The 20,650-nt window shown below is 28.9% G+C and overlaps 2 protein-coding genes across 7 annotated transcripts in view; one reads left to right on the top strand and one right to left on the bottom strand.

The window, feature by feature from the left end:
* The window catches only part of LOC129907830 (CUGBP Elav-like family member 2), a 473,931-nt gene extending 453,482 nt beyond the window's left edge, over positions 1-20,449 (bottom strand). For 2 of the 6 annotated variants that reach the window (XM_055984216.1, XM_055984215.1), the window contains exon 1: positions 20,256-20,448. The gene's annotated coding sequence lies outside the window, so the exon portion shown is untranslated. Of the gene's footprint in view, positions 1-20,255 lie in introns of all 6 variants that reach the window. The other 4 variants (XM_055984222.1, XM_055984218.1, XM_055984219.1 and 1 more) reach the window with 4 other exon arrangements.
* Positions 4,443-6,003, top strand: LOC129907836 (uncharacterized). Its single transcript, XM_055984232.1, has 2 exons — positions 4,443-4,849; positions 5,444-6,003. Exons 1-2 carry the CDS (start codon positions 4,717-4,719, stop codon positions 5,719-5,721), a joined length of 411 nt encoding a protein of 136 aa, XP_055840207.1. The 5' UTR covers positions 4,443-4,716; the 3' UTR covers positions 5,722-6,003.
* Positions 20,450-20,650: the final 201 nt, after the last annotated feature.

Here is a 20,650-nt window from a genome sequence, read left to right as displayed (position 1 = left end):
ATACAAAATTGACTCATGCAGAAAACTGTCTCAATTGATTCTTTATGGAACAATAAAAACTATATGTTTCTATGCCTCCTAGTTTTTGAAAAAATTGAAAACTATGAAAAAAAAATTAATTGAAAAAAGAAAAATCTGATAAAAAAGTAGTTTGCTTATTTTTCAACTTTTTCAAAACCTAAAAGGCATAAATTGAGGTAGTTTTCGCTATGAGTCAATTTTATATTAAAATTCACAGTCTGGACAAAAAATGTATTCAATGCTTTTTTTTTAAATTTTTTAAAATTTGAAATAGATCATTTCAAAAACAATTCGTTGAAATATATTGATTTAAAAATTAAAAAATCGCAGTCGCAACATAAAATTACCGTGCACATACTTGCGACTAAAAAATCGCGCGACTATTTTTTATTGCAAGAAAAAACATTATGTTTGGTCGAAAAAAGTTGCAACTTTTTATCGAAAAACGGTCATGACATCATGCATCATCTCAAGATCAAAAGAGCCAGGAGATACTCACTGTTCAAATCTAATGGTCAAATGACCGCAAAGAAAACAATCACGAAATCTGTTCGTAATGGAAAATTTCATACAAATGGTATCTACGATCGGATTTTATGATAAGGTGAATTCATGAAAAGGTGTAAGCTCTGGTAAAAGTGGTAAAGTAATAAATGTCTCAAAATTTGGTAAGGGTTTGACAGCTTGTTTACCAGATTAGAAATAGAAATAAATTCTCTGCAATGTGTATGTTTGTATATCTTATTTTAGGCCCCACGAGTACCATTATTTCATCAAAGCATTGTATACTCATTCTATAGTACCTACTGGGTAAATTTCTGAGGGCCTTCTCTTAAATTTTTATGAATTTTATGGAATTGTCCTTTTAAATTTCCTATCGTTTTAAAAAAAAGAGCCACTACACAACACTTTCTAGTAATATCCATTATTGTACTTAAAATAATTGTTTCAAGTGTCCCACGTGCGGGCAGGTGCATTATATTATGTGCAGCAAAAAAAAAATCGCGAAAAATGGAACCGGATCCATTTCTTTAAACTTTGCGATTTTAAAATCGCAAGTCTGTGCGCTCTCATTTAAAATAATGTGTTTCATTTATTGCGTCTAAAAAATCGAGTGGTTGAAAATCGCATGTGTGCGCATGATTTGGCCTCTTTGCGACTGCTACTTTTTAGTCGTTTTCGGTTTAGTCGCAAGTGTGTGCGCTAGACTGATTCAAAAAAAAAATTTTTTTTGTTCAAAGTATTGTTGAAAATATTGTTGAAAATGACGAAAAAAAAATACTGTAAAAGTTTCAGCCCTTAATGTTAACATTTAGTACCGCCGCATCGCAAATTTCTATTTCCCATACGATTTGTATGGGAAAGATTGTGTATTTGTGTTTAGAATTTTTTATCTTTTTAATGGTTCATCAAAAAGGCTAGATTTAATCATTTTCTTGTATAAAATTGAACGCTCTACAAAATTGCATTTATAAAATTTAAAAAAAACGGACGCGAAAAATTGATTAAAATAATTTTTAGTTGAAAAAATGAATAATTCGAATTTATTGAAGAAATCTAATATGATAGTATTAGGAGTTTGAGAGTTATATAAAAGGATCTGTGAAACCAAAACACAACATAGAATACAAATATTCGAAAATTTTGCCAAATTTTTTGAAAAACCTAATAATTTCGTCAAAAAATCGGAAAAAAATGAGAAAAAACTACTTTTTATATTTTAAAGTTGAATAACTTTGAAACGCCGCGGGGGTAAATCAAAAAAATTAACAAGAGCTTTTTTGTAGAGCGGACAATTTTACAAAAGAAAATGATTTTTTCAAACCATTAAAAAGATAAAAAATTCTAAACACAAGTTGAACAAAAAAAAAAAAAAAATTTTTTGAATCAGTCTAGTGTGCACAACTATACTGGTCCATTTGTTCCATTTTAATTTGCGACAATCGCGTCGCCAAAAAAAATGGGACAATTTTCAATTTTTAAATCGCGGCTATTTTTTAGAAGCATGTGTGTTCACCGGCATTGAAATCCGTGTGATCCATTTTTGTGACTAAATAATCGCGCGACTGAAATCGCATGTGTGCGCCTAGCCTTAAAATGGCATTTATTTGTTAGTGCATATTTTTGCATATTTTGCTTTAAATGCATAAAAATGCATATTTCGGTTTATAGTGCATGTTTTAATGATAAACACATATTTTTGTGTCATATTTGTCAAAAAAGGAAGATTTTTAATTAACTTAATTTTTAATTTGATTAAAGGGTGTAGGTACGCAACTTAATCATTTTAATTTCAACATCCATGAAAGAACGCATTTTGCAGCACTTAACACAATTCCAACCGTCACAGTTTCTAGTTTTACTGCAGTGAAAAACCTACTATGAAAACAATTTTGAAAATTTTGAAGAAGTTTTCAATTAATTGGATGACTCTATAAAAAAAAAAAAAAAAACTAAAAAAAAATGTGAAACAATGCTGAAAAATCGTTTCGTCAAAACCTGACGATGAAGAGGTTTTGGTAAACTTTTCGGGTAGAGAGATACTTGAGTTCAAAAATGCTCCATGACACCGACTGAATTTGAACAGTAATTTTCCATGTTTCGGGCCAAATAGGCAGAATTTTATCATTAAAAAATTCAGGAAACATTTTGTGGTGTAAAAAAAATTTATTCTTATGGTTTGTTTGCATCATGTACATATCGCACCCTCAGTGCAAAAGAGCGATAAGTCAAAAAATTACATTTTTGAGATAATGATGAGGAAATGTTGCTTTTTAAATAATCTATCTTTTGAAGGCCTTGTTTTTAACGTAAACGAAAAATTCGAAAGATTATGACAATTCCTACTACATATATTAAAAGTCAAACTCTTTCCTAATTTAAACATTTAAAAAAAATATATTTGTTAAAACTACAAAATAAACATAATGGATCTTGTAATAGAGCTTTGACATTATGGAAATAGCTGTCCCATGGAAAGTTATAGTGGAAAGTTTAGAGTCAGTATGTATTTTGCAGAAGCGTTTTCTCGAAATGAACTTTTTTGAGTTCTCGCTCTTTTGCACTAAGGGTGCGATATGTAATTTAAATTTAATGTTTTGTGTGTTTTATTCTAGAAGATTTTATCTTTTCTATTTATATTGTTACTTTGTTTAAATTTTGGCGGAGTTCAGTTAATTTTTTGGTTTTTAATGTATTTTTTAATGCATATTTTCATTATTTTAAGCGCATATTTTCAGATTTAAGGTGCATTTTTAAGTGCATAAAAATCCTTGCCCTGATTATAACCTTAAAACTTGTTATTATTTTGTATTATTAGACTATACTGTATGAAATAAATTGCACGACTGGGGTCGCACGTACTTGCTCTTATGCTTAAAGTAACTATAATGTTAAAGCTTTTTATTCAAGAAATTTAAAATTTGATATTTTGAAGAAATTTCATAAGTAGTATAAAAAAATTAAATCTGTTTTTATAATTAATAAAACTCCGTTTTAAAATATCTTAAAAAAAAAAACAAGTATGCCATTTTATTTCTCGTATAAAAAGGTATTTTTAGAAAAAAAATTTTGAAAATTGTAGGAGCCGTTTTTTAAAAAAAATAATTTTTTATATATAAAATTTTTTTAACATTTTTCAAAAAAAAAGTTGGTATGCCATTTTGAAGAAATAATTAATTTACACATAAAAACTAAATTTCAAAATTTTTCATTGATCCGTTTTCAAAAAATTGATTTTTCAAAAAAAATTTTGAAATATTTTTTAAAAAACCAAAAATGCGTTTTTTGAAAATTTTCTAAAATTTTAATATTATCTTTACTTACACACTTTTGTATAAAAATTTTCATTTAAATCGGGTTAATTTTGTACGAGATATTCAGAAACGAAAAAAACCGTTCTATGACAGGTACCGTTAATAACGGTACAAAAAATATTTTTTTTATTTAAAAATTTGGCCCTTATGTGTAGTACTACACACAAAAATTTTAATCAAAATCGTTAGAGCCGTTTTTGAAAAAAATTACCTTTTCTATTTCCGTTATATGGCAGGTACCGTTAGTTTTGGTCATAAAAAAAAAATTTCAATTTCCCCTCTAGGGAATCACCAAAAACTGCTAACTACCAAGTTTGAAGAAAATCACTTCACTCGTTTAGGCTGCAGCTCCAGATAGAGACAGACGGACAGACAGACAGACAGACAGACAGACAGACAGACAGACAGAATTGCCGGACCCACTTTTTTGGCATTCTCCATCATCGTAATGTCATGTAAAATTGTTATCTCGAGTTCGATTTTTTTTACGAATCCTAAACTTGCCCTATAGTACCTATATCGCAAGTAAAAATTGAATATTTCAGTCTAGAGTACTAACAATCAAGAAAACAATTTTAATTGAAAAACAAAGAATACTATCTATCATTCAAAATATTATATGCAATTTGCTTGACACTATGTTTATTAATATCGCAACCTTGACCTTTTTTACTTATAAATAGAACATGAAATCAAATTTCATATACGTAGGAAGGCCTTGCAAAAATCCAGTTAGTCCGTTATCGTCGTGTTAACGTTATCGCCGTTTGATCCAACATTAGTTGAAATCATTCAAAGAAATGGTAAAAGTGCTTAAATTATGTAAAAATGTTTGAATTTAACTATAAGATTTTATTTTAAGATGGTAAAATAATTATCAATGTACCTGGTTATGCAGAACCCCTTATTACATAATTTAGATAAAAATCCCATGAAAATAAATTTTGTTGGCCTTGCTACTTGGAATAAACACCCAGCTAAATGGTTCTACAACTGTCAATTCGACGAAAATTGTAAGTAAAGAGTGATTTCGAATTTAAGATAAGATCTTCTTGTATGTATGTAGTTTGTTATTTTTGAACTAATTATATTAGGTATACATTTGTAAAATCAGCTATTTTTGAGGTACGAGAACCAAAGCTTTGAACATAGGGTCTTACTTGAAGGGGTCAAAGCATTAAGATGTTAAAAAAATTTAAGCTCCAACAAAAATCGAATATCGAAGATGAATATCGATAGAAAAGTTTATTTTCTACAAAAAGTTACATAGATACTTAATACGAATTTTAAAATTTTTGCTTGCTTTTCAACTTGGTGGTAGCACACAAAAGTTGTTGTTGTTCATTCAAAATAAATTTATAACAATTTAAATTTATAACACAGGCAGTATCACCATTTCCATTATCAAAGCAATTTTTGTTATATTTTTTTTTTTTTGAAAATATAGTATTTTGAAATTCTGAATTGTTGAAAATGTATTTTGGCAAATAAACCAGTAGTCACAATTTTTCGGATGTGATTGGGTGTAATTCTCTTAATAAATATTAAATAAATTGGTTCAAATTTCATAAATTAATATTTTATAAAATGTGTATCTTCTATTTCAGCAAAAATGGAAGGCCAAAAAAACAATGAAGAACAGTTAGTGTTTTCAAAGCTATTGCCCACAGATTCTAATATGAAACAAGTGATGGAATATTTTTGGTCTGGATTCTTAAACAGGCATAAATCATTTTTTCAAGGGATAGTTCCAACATTGGACAAATTTGATGACAATCAAGTGGTAGAGTTTCAACAAGGAGTTATTGAGCTAATGAAAAAAGTCAAGAAAACTTCAACTAGACAACAACCGATTCCGCAGATAGATCAACGATTTGGATCTTGAAGAATCTTTGTGCTCATATTCATATATCGGGAAGTAGATGGTATTTGGAAGAAAGACTTCACCGATCATCCGTAGCTTCTTGGAAAGCTTAATTATTTTAATTTTTTTTTTGTGTACGTTTAGATTCATTCTCGTAAATTTATGAAATAAATACGTTTTGGTTTGAATTATCATATGTTTTATTTTCTTATGTTTAGTGTAGGTATGTAAGATACCAGTGTCTGACGATTGAGGTAAGTATGGTAAGTATGGTAAGTACCGTGAATAAATGTAAAAAAATAAATGGACCTTGTTTGTAGAATTACAAATTAATTAATTTCGCTTTTGGTTAAAAAAGTTACAGTTAGTTTCGTTCCTAAAAAATTAAACTTTCTTTCTGGGGAATCATCCAAAACTTTTAACTAACGAGTTTGAAAAAAAAAAAATCGCTCTATTATTAAGGTTGAAGTTCAAGATAGAAACAGACTAACAGATAGACAAACAAAATTGTGGGATTTCGTATTCTCTATCATCGTAATGTCATGTCTGATTGAATAGGCAATTTTTTTCTAGTTTTGAATTACACTGGTTAACAAAATTAATCTTTTTTTTGTTGCCGAAACAAAAATATATTTTTCTGAAGGTTTTCGGTGTGCTGAACTCGAATCCAAAGTCAGAAAAAATTAATCAGCTCCCGTTTTCGAAATATTATCGTTAGAAAATGCAGTACTTATGGCCTTATTCTTTTATATAAGGAAAATTCTTTAAGCTAATTTATTAACGGTTTGTATAAGAACTATTTTCCACCTTTCATAACTGGTTTAAATCTTTCCGATATCGTTATTACTGCCTGGAGGGTGACCGGGCCAAACGGACTTGAAATTCCAGGAGCCAGACCTATCTTTCTATATGTTTTTGGACCCGCTTAACTTGAATTTCAAGTCCGTTTTGCCAGAACACCCTCCAGTTTTGAGAAAAATGCAAAAAACTCCAAAAAAAAGTCATAAAAATCTAAACAAAATGCAGTCACAGTACAAAACTGGAGGGTGACCGGGCCAAACGGACTTGAAATTCGGATTCAGCATGCCCAAAAACATATAGAAAGATAGGTCTGGTTCCTGGTACATGACACTTTTTACTTAATTCTTTGTTCCTATTTACTACTTTAAGTATTTAATTGCTTCAATAGTTGTTAAATATATGTTTAAAATAACATTTTTGAACCTGTCTCTTTCAATGTCACAAACTCTAATGATTATGCATATACAGGGTGTCCCAAAAGTAATAGATCAAACGAAGTATGCTGATAGACCAACTTTAGGACTCTCAGAATTTGGTAACTTGTTCATCCCAAATCCTTACGGTTTTCGATTTAATGCTGCAGTTTATGTGAAATTTCGAAAAATCCCGACATTGCAACAGTATTTTGCTTCTTTCGCTCATAATTGATTTTTGATTTTTTACAATGCTTTCACTAAAACATTGCCTAATAATAAGAAATAATTAATTTACCAAAATATTTTTATTTAATAAGCCATTTTGCTGCAAATTAATTAACAGTTCCATGTTTTATAAAAACTCAATTTCTTACTTTTATTTCAGAGCAACACCCTGAAAAAAATTTGTATGGTGTGACGCTGGTTTATTATTTAAAAAAAATTGCCGTGTTATTGCAATTTTCAAAAATGTATAAAAATTTCCAAAATTGAAATTAGAACAAGAAAAAAAAAACAGAGGTTTTCAGAGTAAAATAACGGTTTTTTGCTCTTAACTCCAGGTTTTGAGGGTGTTACGGAGTTTTTAAATAACATTTCGTTATCAGTGCAACTAGCTCTACAAATTGTGATAGGCATATAATGTCTTAAAATAAATTTCAAATTTTTTCTTACAGTGTATACTCTGTACACATTTCCTGCGCCAAATGATGTAAATTCAGCAACAATTCACACTTCCATTCTCTATGTAAGCTCTTTCTTCATCCAAAATAAAATATTTCAAATTCTTATTTGTTTCTGAAGTAGGTACGAACAATCAGTATTCCAGCAATGTAACAAGACTTTTACATCCTATTTTTTTTGTTGCTTTTATTGAAATTTACAAAAAAAAAAAAAATGCTCTTAGTTTACATCTTGTCAATACTCTTGGCATTTTTTCCGCCAATCTGAAGATGTTGCAATTTGGCAGAATTACACTTGGCTCCTTTTGCAATCAATCAACGATTCAGCATTGTTCACATTCACCAAGTCTGTGTCCCTGTTAACTGTTGGTCATTGGTAGCGTGACATGGCATAGGTGCTATTATGGTGGGGCTGATGCTCATATAACTAAAAATATATTCTAATATACCAATCGATGTTCTATATGAACACCGATGTTTATCTAATACTATGACCTATTAGTTTTCCTCCTGCATTTCTATATTCTCATGAAATTTGTTCCATCAATTGACGAAGAAGAAGAAAAGCAATGTAATTTTGAATTAAAAGGCCTTTCCCTTGTCTCTTGTTTCACGTGACAACATCTGATGCCAATGGAATAACCACCGAGGGATGCACAAGAGAACGAGAAGCCAATCGAAAATACTCTTCTCGCTCCTCGGTGTGGTAGCTAGAGTAGCTGCTGTATATTGATTTAGATACAATCAGCATTTTATCATTGTCTTGTTGTCACCTCTGTCAAGTTTCTTATCGAATTCGGTCGGTCGAACGCCTGCCGAACGTTTTTGCCAGCCAGCCCAACTGTCCCGTTCGTCTGTTGCCAATATATAAAATTGGTGTGTCGTTTAGTTGGTCACACAACATTTTTGGCAGAGTACAACTCTATAATATAGGGGACTATACAAAGCTTATAGGAGTACTATTGTAGATAGATCGATAGATAGATAAGTTTATATTGATGCTTGTTTGTTTCTGGGGGAGTGAGAGAAAATGAGGAACCGATTTACACCCGGATGACTAAAAATAAATCCAGAGTAAATCGTCTGCTAATCTTTTTGTCTGAGTTAATTTGGCATTTTAAGTGATTTTCGATTGTCAATTACTTACCTGAGATGTTTGCTTTATCAATTTGATTGTATTTTTGTGGGGGGGGGGGGGGGGAGTTACACGATAGAGTAGCTTTTAGTAATAGGAGGAGGGAGAAATATTGTTATAAAGATGGCAATTTAAATTGAAAGATTGGACAATGGGAGAACGCTGGGAATTGGGGTTGAAATGTCATGTAATGTCACGATAACAGATTTAGGGGAGAGTGGGGCTAAATGTAACAGGGGTAAGAATTAACAGCTAAAAAAAGCGATGTTCCTTTCAATATTAAGAAACGCGTAAAGGAGAAAAATGCTCAATTTTTGCATATCTACCGGCACATTTTCTTCAGATGAAGATTAGATGACAGGGTGAGAAGTTACACTAGTGGTGCCCAAAAAATGCATGTTTGTAACTTTTTTTTTTAATTTTATTTTTGGTCTACCTCTTTACCCGAAAAAGATAGAGTGCTAAGTGTTTTTTTGTTATATGCAACTGTGTTTTGGCTCAAATTGCGTGTATATGTTATGTCTATATCAGTTTCGCTTTTTTTTAAAATTGATTTTATGTGCCAAATTTCATGCTGGGGCTAGTTGTAACATTTTTCCGGGGCAAGTTGTACCATGTAAAAACCTACCTATACTGAAAAATTGTTTACCTAATATAATTAACAACCCTGAATATGAATGCTTGTAATTGAATTTGTATTTATTTTGAAATTGGAAACACATTTTTGAACCACCACTTGAATTTATAAAGCTTATAAAACAATTTATGAATTCGAATAACTTTTATTTAAGACTACTGTCAAAGTTTCTCTGGAAATCTTGGATTTGCTCCACTTTTTACAAATTTGCACCAAAATTTCATGACTGAGGTTTGTTTTTATTGTTATTAATTAAAAATAAATAAATATAAACAAATAAAGGTATTTTCTCTTATTTTTAGTTCTTGGTACAACCTACCCCGGTATGTGTTACACTTTGCCCCGTATGTGGGGTAAGTTGAAACAACACGATTTTTTTTTGGAAGCTTTATTTTTCAACATTACCGTTATGTTTTGGTAAATTTGGATGATGGATCTTGGAGCTAAAACATGGGTCTTTAATTTAAAAAAGGTCTGGTTGACCCACTTTCAAATTTGTAGGAGAACCATCGATTTTAGAAAAAAGTGTTACATTTGGCCCCACTCTCCCCTACTATTAAAATACGTATTTCAAAGGGTTAATTAAGGTTTAAAGAAAATTTAATTCTTAAACTATTAGCAATTGCTGACGTATTTATGATTTCTTTGAAGAAGAAAACGCATATTTTTTATTCAATATTTCTCGCAGGGTATAAATACTTAAGTGTTTAGTTCATATAAAAGACCAAAGAGGGTGAAGTTATGATAAAAAAAAATAAAATGCACGACTGGTTCGCACGAACTTGATCTTATAGTTCAAATTGCTTAATTTTTTATATATATATAAAAAAAAACATAAAATTCGTTTTAAAAAAAAATAAAATAAGATCTGAAATCAAATTGCCCACCAAAACAAGTATGCAATTTTGATTGATATATTAAGATGCAATTTTAGTTTTTTAAAAATTCTAATTTTTTATAAATAATTTTTTGGAAAAAAGTTTTAAAATAAAATTGGTATGCCATTTTGTAGAAATCACTTATCAACATCTAAAAAATAATTTTTTAAAAATACAATGTCCCGTTTTGGAAAATTTTATTTAAAACAAAAAAAAATTTCAATTTTTTTTTTTTAAATCCAAAAATTATTTTTTTCGAAATTGTATTATATTAAAATTATATAAGTACTTCTTCACAAAAAGTTTCGTTGAAATCGAAAAATCCGTTTCGGAGAGTATCGGATTAAAAAAAAAAAACGGTTCTATGGTAGGTACCGTTAATAATGATTTAAAAAAAAAAATTTTTATTAGAAAATAGACCTTGTCTTAAAACTTATATTTGAATTTCTTAAACAAAATCTTTGGAGCCGTTTTTGAGCAATTTTAACTTTACTAAAATCGGTATATGACAAGTACCCTTATTTTTAAAAATTGAGGCGTTACAAACACTGTGGTACCATTGGAAGACGAACACGATAATGGTCAATCAGTTTTTTTATGTCGAAAAGTATAACCACATGAGTTAAAAAAAAAAATCGGTAAATTTACCATACTTTCAAGTAAAGGTAAAGATGTTTCATTTGCAGTATGCTTCCCGATAGATGGATTTGAAATATAATATTTGTCTTACTGTAGTAAGTTTATTATATCCTGATAGATAACAAATTAATTAGTACCAGATGCAATTTAGTTTTTGTTTAGTTTTTAAAAGTTTAAACGAAACCAAGCAATTATTTTCGAAACTAAACTAATATGTACTACCCTTTTTGTCCATAAAAGTGCTAACAAAATCAACCAAATTATTTTGAAAAATTGGCTAAAGCAAGTCATTCAAGATCAAAAAAGACAGGGGCTACTGTGGTGTATGAGTAATATTTTTTTAATATGAATAATATAAAATTTCTAGTCAGCCTAACCTAGCTTAAACATAAACAATTCTTTGTTGATACATTAAAGGAGAGAAATTAAGGGCGGGGGTCAAAACAAAAACATAAAAGGGCTCATTTTATAGATAATTAAAAGTGCTATAATTCATTCTTGAAGAAAATCTCAAACAAATCAAAAATTCTTCAGATATTTAAAAAAATGTCAGTTTGCCCCAACCTTGCGAGCCAAACCCGGACTTTGACCGACTATAAAATTGAATTCAACTCACGGAATTCATTTGTATATCATTTTTTAGATAATTTCATTGTGAATTAGTCTGTCCTTGGACATTTTTGATTTAAATTAGTAAAAATGGAGGTATGAAATAAAAACGGCACCGACCTCTTTTCCAAGATGGCGGCTGTCCCGATGTCCTATCATCCAAAAAAAAACTCACTTTTACGAGAAGGACATACACCCATAAAAAAATTTGTCCCGCGAAAAATGCGATTTGATTTACTAATTTGCCTGGGCTATTTGAGTATTTTTATTTTAGTTTTTAAAGAGAAACATTTCCTTGGTCGTTGATTTTACAAGAATTGTTTTTCAGGCCATTGAAAACAGTAAAGGAGTTGGTATTAAATGTTCTTCTATGCAATAGACCAAAGCTAATGGCTGTCCGTCCATCCATTCGATCCGTATTTTTTAAAAATGCACACAAGGACATAAGGATGCAAATAAATGTTTTTGATTGTCATACTTAGTTTATATTAAATCAATCCCTCGAGGTCTGTTTACTTTAAAAGTCTAAAACTAACCAATTATTACGATTTTATCGAATTTTAAAAACTTGCTTTCAACTAAAAAAGTCAAAAATATAGAAAAAGTTCTAATTTTTGGAAAGGTATAGTCGTTACTTGACAAAAAAAAAATTAAAAATTGCATTATCAAAGGATTTCACCTCTACTTTATTTTATAAGTACAAAGTTTGGACGTACCAGCTTCATACACAAAATGTCCCTTGATTTAGTAAAAAAAAAAAATAAGATCGTCAATTTTTTAACTTATTTTTCATTGATTTTAGATTAGAATTTTAGTAAAAAATTTTTTTTTTAATTTTTTAACCATCTTTACTTGATAGAAAATTTAATTGTCTATGAAAAGTGTCTTTGAACCATTTCAAAGTTAGGCTTGGTTTTCGAGTTAAATAAAAAAAACTGAAAACTGACCAGTGTTTCCAGTTTTCTCAGAAATACACCAAAGGATTTAGTAGCACTTTTGGCTGGAGTATTCTTTTATGGCAAGGAATCATATTCAGGAATAAAAACTCTTGAACGAATTTGATCTATTTTTGCTCTGGAGCTCCGATCTATTAAATAGACTATTAAACTAGTTTTTAATACATCTTACAAAAACATTTTTTGAAATTATTTCATTCTCTAAACGAAGTATGGTGTGTTAAAAAAAAACTTATAAATTAATGGTTAACGCATATCTCCCATATAACGTCATGAGATATTGCCATATTTTCGAAAACGGCTCTAATGATTTAAATTAAATTTTGAGTCCGTAATGGTCTTAGTGATTTGTTACAGAGCTGCGCGTTGGCTTGTTCAAGTTAATCTCGTATAATTCGTCAAAGGCCCAGCCAATTTATTTTGATAGGTACTTTGAACTAGTACGTGCTACACTGTGCATGGGTCAAGTTTGGGATTTAAATCGAATTCGATATAACAATCACATATGAAATAACGATTCTATAGAATGTCAAAAAAAAAGTGGGTCCCGTAGTTCTGTCTGATGGAGGTACATAAAGACAAACAGACAAATTCGGTAGTTAACAGTTTTGAATGATTCCCTATAGAGAAAAACTAATTTTTTTTAGTCCAAAAACTACCGGTACCTACGAAAAGAGAATTTGATTTAAATTTTTGTGTTCAATGTTTGAAATAAGACTCAATACTTGAAAATAAAGAAATATTTTTTTTTAACGGTTTTTAACTGTATTATATACCTGTCATAGAACCTTTTTATTAATTTCTGAATTTTCCGTAAGTAAGCGACTAAACCGATTCCAAAAAAAATAAATTGCACGACTGGGGTCGCACGTACTTGCTCTTATGCTTAAAGTAACTATAATGTTAAAGCTTTTCATTCATAAAATTTAAAATTCGATATTTTGAAGAAATTTCATAAGTAGTATAAAAAAATTAAATCTGTTTTTATAATTAATTAAACTCCGTTTTAAATTATCTTAAAAAAAATAACAAATATGCCATTTTATTTCTTGTATAAAAAGGTATTTTTAGAAAAAAATTTTCGAAAATTGTAGGAGCCGTTTTTTAAAAAAATAATTTTTTATATATAAAAATTTTTTAACATTTTTCAAAAAAAAAGTTGGTATGCCATTTTGAAGAAATAATTAATTTACACATAAAAACTAAATTTCAAAATTTTTCATTGATTCGTGTTCAAAAAATTGATTTTTCAAAAAAAAATTTTGAAATATTTTTTAAAAAACCAAAAATGCGTTTTTTGAAAATTTTCTAAAATTTTAATATTATCTTTACTTACACACTTTTGTATAAAAATTTTCATTTAAATCGGTTTAATGTTGTACGAGATATTCAGAAACGAAAAAAACCGTTCTATGACAGGTACCGTTAATAACGGTACAAAAAATATGTTTTTTATTTAAAAAGTTGGCTATTATGTGTAGTACTACACACAAAAAATTTAATGAAAATCGTTAGAGCCCTTTTTGAAAAAAAATTATCTTTTCTATTTCCGTTATATGGCAGGTACCGTTAGTTTTGGTCATAAAAAAAAAATTTCAATTTCCCCTCTAGGGAATCACCAAAAACTGCTAACTACCAAGTTTGAAGAAAATCACTTCACTCGTTTAGGCTGCAGCTCCAGATAGAGACAGACAGACAGACAGACAGACAGACACACAGACAGACAGACAGACAGACAGACAGACAGACAGACAGAATTGCCGGACCCACTTTTTTGGCATTCTCCATCATCGTAATGTCATGTAAAATTGTTATCTCAAGTTCGATTTTTTTTACGAATCCTAAACTTGCCCTATAGTACCTATATCGCAAGTAAAAATTTAATACAGAAAATCCGAAGTAACGCTATTACGAAATTATTTTAAAATTTTCAAAAAACAGATTTTTTGATTAGGTATTTAAAAATATGAACAAATATTGAAATATTTTTGAAAAAAAAAATATTTTAATATCTAAAAAAGAAGAAAAAAACTATGTAGATTTGCTTTAATGAAATAAAAATGTTAACTAAGTTAATTCAATCCATTAAGCTTAAGATAACTAACAATACTTAGTCCTTGTGGTTCAATGTAAAAAAAAAAACATATTTTTCCATCGATAGCTACATCTGGTTCTAGGAGCATAAAATTTGATACAATTAAGAATTCTTTTGTAATATTAAATCATTAAAAAAGAAAGAAAAAAAAAAACAAAAGGACATCATATTTACAAAAAAAACTTTAATTCTTTACATGATAAATTTAAGTAAAGACAAATGGCCGACCTATTAAATGTTCAAAAACCTGGCTATGAGTAAAGTGCACACACGACAAAGATGTTTCAATAAATTTAGAATTTTTATAGAAGAAACACAAAAAGAATATGAATGAGGAAACAAAAAAAATAAAATGAAAATTGTGACAAAACGACAATAAACTTTTTTCGACTCTTAAAAGGAAATTGGAACAAAGAAAAAATACATTTGTCAAACATAAGGACATAATAATCCTAGGCCCATTCGAACACACTATATATCCGATAGACTTCACAAGAATTATATATATACGCAAACAATGCCCCAGGATACTATATGTAAATCTAAACATCAATGAAACATAAGACATTAGGAACAACAAGAAAAAGTAAAGTAAAAAAAAAAAGTGGAATGATTGCAAGAACCAACCAATATAAGCCACTTAATGTCTTCCAAATGGAATATACAACAAAAGAAAAACAACTCGTCGGCAGGACAGCGTGTATCACACAAGGCCAACCAACAACGAGTCCTCGCACTCAGTCCTTTATACAAAATCCCCAAAGTGTATCAATTCAATTTATTTATTATGCGATACGACACAAGGTTATAAATATGCATATATAGCGAGCGAGATATAGATAAGATGTGCCAGCCAGACTCCCCTCAGGCCAGGAATAAGAGGCCAGAGCATCAGACAAAAGCTATAAACTGCCCGAATTGCTTCTTCCTTGCAACACTCCTTCATATTCTATATACGACCGACACAGTACGGATGGATACGGACACACGACATAGATGTAGACCAAAAATGCAACAAGTGTTTTCTTCGAACAGAATTATTATAACGGCATTGGGGACCTACAAATACACAAGGACGATGAGTATGACGAAGACTATCGCTCCTCGTGTACTATAATAAGCAACAGACTTGGGTTAAAACATATAGAAATAGAAGAAGCCGTTGACTTTTGGGTGGATATAAGGCTAGAGTTGGTTGGTGTATCATTGTGTAATTGTGTATAGAGTTTTTAAGATGCCATAACAGTAAAGTGTATCTAGCTATATCTCTATAAAGATGAAAAGGGAGTACTGATAGTAATAGTATAGTTTATAAAATAGCAAAAGGATGACTCTTTACTACCCAGTATATCATTCATTAACTCCATGGAATGTTTTTATGTGTTTTAAAGGATGTCTTTGGCTGAATAGTGGAAACAGGACGAAATGTGTGTCTCAATAAACGGTTATGTTCTTCTACTATCTTTTCTTTTTATTTGAGTGTGATCTAATGAAACTTTCGAGGGTTTTTGGAAGAAATTTAATAAAATAAAATCTAACATAAGTGAGTTTTCTGTGGAAAATTTGGGGGGCGACTTTTCAATTTTTGAATTTTTCAATTTTATTGGTTATCAGTTTTGAAGTAATAAAATTTTTTTCGATAGCATTTACCTCAATATCAAGTCGAACACCATAATTATTTGCTGTAAAAAGCTCAAAAACACCTCGATGGCAAATACTGATTATTTAAATGTCATTAACGTTATTTTAACCGATCTTATAGGTTGAATTATCCCACTTGTTTACAAGTATGTCTCCACACATGGTGTGTGCGTGCTTGAGAATAAGATTGAAGACTTTATATGGTACATCTTCTCTCCGAGACCCTATTTAATTTTAAGACAGGATGCATTTTAAATGGAGTTGGTTAATGTACAAAAATAACATACCTAAGATTCGTTCTTCAACGGAAAATATCAACATCCAAATCGTAAGTTAAAAAAAAAAAACTAAAAATTGTTTGAATACATATATGTATTATAAATAATTTTTTGAGAAACAAAAAAAAATAATAAAGGTGGTCTGAAATTTTGTACAAACCAAAATCAAAAAAAAAAAATCAATTTCCTGTTTTCAAAAATTTGAGTTTTCATAATTAAAAAAAAATATTCAAAGTATTATTTTTAATTTATATTAAAACAATATTAAATTAAATTAAAACTATTTACATGTGGGTGGTCCTTATTTTACTCTTTCGCGAAAATTGAGTGCGACACCTCCTAAATCAATTCCAAAAAAAATTAGGGCATTTTTTCCCGATTTGGAACCAATCTAAGAGGGCGAGGGGCATCATCAATTTTTTTTCCTAAGGACCACCCTAATATACATACATATATGTATATAAATGCTATTGTATACAAAGTTTAGTTGAAATTGAATATGTAGTTCATTTGGGAAAAAACCAGATTTAAAAAAAGCGTTGTTAATAATGATGTTTTTAGAAAAAAAAATTCATTAAAATATCTAACTTGTATAGGTAAAAACTTACATTTGAATATGATAAGTTCTAAAAATTGTCCTCTTTCATTAAATTTCTAAGCACGGCTTATCCTTTTTGTTGTCAATTATGTCTAACAACCACAAAAGCCTTAAGAGTTTACACACATCCTTTAAAAATTAAAAAAAAATTGTATTAAATTTTTATCTGGTAGCCTAGCTGATCCTGTGAACCTCAGAGCAGTTGTTTTTTGTTATAAGAATTGATTTCGTGATAGTTCACAGCAGTGAAATCCGGATTTCTGCCTATTTTCTTTTTAATAATTAACCATGCTTTTTCAATAGTCCACTGAAAAATTATGTAAAATTAATTTTCATCTTTGATTAAAAGATCATTCCAAAAATAGTAAAACTAAAGTGTTTTTGGCTTGTTTTAAAGGAAAAAAATCAAGAAAGTAAAAAATTAGAAAACCAAAAATTCTGAAAAAACGAATCCCGAGAAAAAAAAACAAAATCCCGGACAAATTTTCTTAATTTTATGAATGTGAAAATTTAAAAGAAATCCAGTTAATTTAAAAGGAGCATCATCTTAATTTAATGTGGAAACATTTCATTAAACAACTTATTTTAAGAGGGTCGGATTTAAAGTGGGCATCAGTTTATTTTAAAGGTGTCCTTTTTTCCTCAAAATCTTAAAAACCCCAAAACGAAAATAGAAAAATTAAAAATATTCTCAAAAAATTGTCTAAAAAAGCGTATCACAAACAAAATTTAATAATAATAAATCAATTTCATTTGCATAATTTTGTTTTTTCGTGATTCTAGATTTTTCACGATTTTTGATTTTCTGAATTTTGAATTTTGGGATTTTTACTTGCGATATAGGTACTATAGGGCAAGTTTAGGATTCGTAAAAAAAATCGAACTCGAGATAACAATTTTACATGACATTACGATGATGGAGAATGCCAAAAAAGTGGGTCCGGCAATTCTGTCTGTCTGTCTGTCTGTCTGTCTGTCTGTCTGTCTGTCTGTCTGTCTGTCTGTCTGTCTGTCTGTCTGTCTGTCTGTCTGTCTGTCTGTCTGTCTGTCTGTCCGTCTGTCTCTATCTGGAGCTGCAGCCTAAACGAGTGAAGTGATTTTCTTCAAACTTGGTAGTTAGCAGTTTTTGCTGATTCCCTAGAGGGGAAATTGAAATTTTTTTTTTATGACCAAAACTAACGGTACCTGCCATATAACGGAAATAGAAAAGATAATTTTTTTTCAAAAAGGGCTCTAACGATTTTCATTAAATTTTTTGTGTGTAGTACTACACATAATAGCCAACTTTTTAAATAAAAAACATATTTTTTGTACCGTTATTAACGGTACCTGACATAGAACGGTTTTTTTCGTTTCTGAATATCTCGTACAACATTAACCCGATTTAAATGAAAATTTTTATACAAAAGTGTGTAAGTAAAGATAATATTAAAATTTTAGAAAATTTTCAAAAAACGCATTTTTGGTTTTTTAAAAAATATTTCAAAATTTTTTTTTGAAAAATCAATTTTTTGAAAATTATTTTTTATGTGTAAATTAATTATTTCTTCAAAATGGCATACCAACTTTTTTTTTGAAAAATGTTAAAAAAATTTTATATAAAAAAAATTATTTTTTTAAAAAACGGCTCCTACAATTTTCAAAATTTTTTTTCTAAAAATACCTTTTTATACGAGAAATAAAATGGCATATTTGTTTTTTTTTTTTAAGATATTTTAAAACGGAGTTTTATTACCTAATTATAAAAACAGATTTAATTTTTTTATACTACTTATGAAATTTCTTCAAAATATCGAATTTTAAATTTCTTGAATAAAAAGCTTTAACATTATAGTTACTTTAAGCATAAGAGCAAGTACGTGCGACCCCAGTCGTCAATTTATTTCCTTTGGAATCAGCCAAAATCACTTTAGTTTTACAATTTTTGCGATTCTGTTTTTTTTTTTTCGGATTTTGAGTTTGCCGTTTCGGAGTTTAGATTTTCGAGATTCTGATTCCAATCTGATTTAAAGTTGTTAATACTTTCAGCAAAGCTTTCCATAGTGCAACATTAGTGTTGGTGTTGTTTTTTATTTTGAAGTTGGGACTTTGGTAATTTATTATCAACAACTTTTAGTTCATTTAATGTAATTTTAATTAGTTTATATAATATCATCTGTAGGGAGAAAACTTTGTGCCTTTTACTTATATCACTAAGATATATTTTCTTTCCTCTCAGTAAATAATTTTTTTGGTTTGCAACTGATTTGACGTAAATATATTAAAAATTATATTGTAAAACAAACTAAACAAAAATATTAAATTATTATAATACTTACCTTTACTATTTTAGAAATAATTTTCAATCAATTATAATAAATACTTGCATCTAAAGGTTAAAAATAAACCTATTGAAAAATATGATCTTAACAGCTTCTTTCTTTACCAAGGATAAAAAAAAAGGTTTGAAAAAAGATTAAAATTTTCTAATTATGACGATGGTTCCACGATGATTTTATATTCAAATTAACACTTACTAATGGTGTTATATTAATTTTTTTTTTAATTTAAACTAAGCTGCAATATTATTTTGTTATTTTTCAAAAAAAAGGTTTGAAAAAAGATTAAAATTTTCTAATTATGACGATGGTTCCACGATGAATTTATATTCAAATTAACACTTACTAATGGTGTTATATTAATTTTTTTTTTTTAATTTAAACTAAGCTGCAATATTATTTTGTTATTTTTCAAAATGACTAAATCTATCTCAGGTTAAAATAATTTTCTGATTTTAACCTACTTACCCATCTTAACCTACAAAACATTATCGCTTAGTCAAAAAAGTAGTCACTGAAATATAAAAAATTTAAAAAAAAATGGAAAAAGGGAAAAGAGGTACATTTTATCATTCATAAAGAAGCGAGGAGGTGTCATCTGATTCTATAATCGTCTTCATCGGTCAACATTATTTATTTTGGGAACAAACACAAGCATTTTTCAAAAACAATTCACTTGCAAAAAAGGGAATCACACACAAAATAGAATTTCAATGACATTTAAAAAAAATCACATTTAAATAAGATAAACATAAAATAGAAGCAATTACTTACATAAAATACAAACACATCTAAATTAACAAAAAATACAAAAAAAAAATAGTATTTTTTTTTTTTAGTAGGTATAAGAGTATGAAATAAAAACAAGATCTACCATAAAAATCGCCTTCGAATGCAATTTATAGCAAACTGTCAAATTGTCAATGACACAGTGAAAGAGAGAGAGAGAGAGAGAGAAAGTTAGAGTTAGTAAGAGAATGATCCCCAAAAAACACGTAAGAAAACGTCACTTATTACTCTCTCAACCACACATACAGATGAAAAATTATCTTCTACTGCTTACGATGTTTTTTTTTATTTTTTTTTTTTTTATAAAAAAAAATGTAGTTCAACAAATCACCACCAGAAAAAAAAACGATGACAAAAAACGACACAGGACGACGTCCCTTACAAGTAATTTACTATAATACCAATAAATAGATTATAAACGTTCACTTAAGCACCACCATAAATAATAACGGACTATTTAGCCAGGACTTTTACCATTTA

This window comes from Episyrphus balteatus, chromosome 1, assembly GCF_945859705.1.
Source record: "Episyrphus balteatus chromosome 1, idEpiBalt1.1, whole genome shotgun sequence".
In the NCBI taxonomy this organism is placed as follows: Eukaryota; Metazoa; Arthropoda; class Insecta; order Diptera; family Syrphidae; genus Episyrphus; species Episyrphus balteatus.
This window is presented reverse-complemented; position numbering and strand designations above follow the sequence as displayed.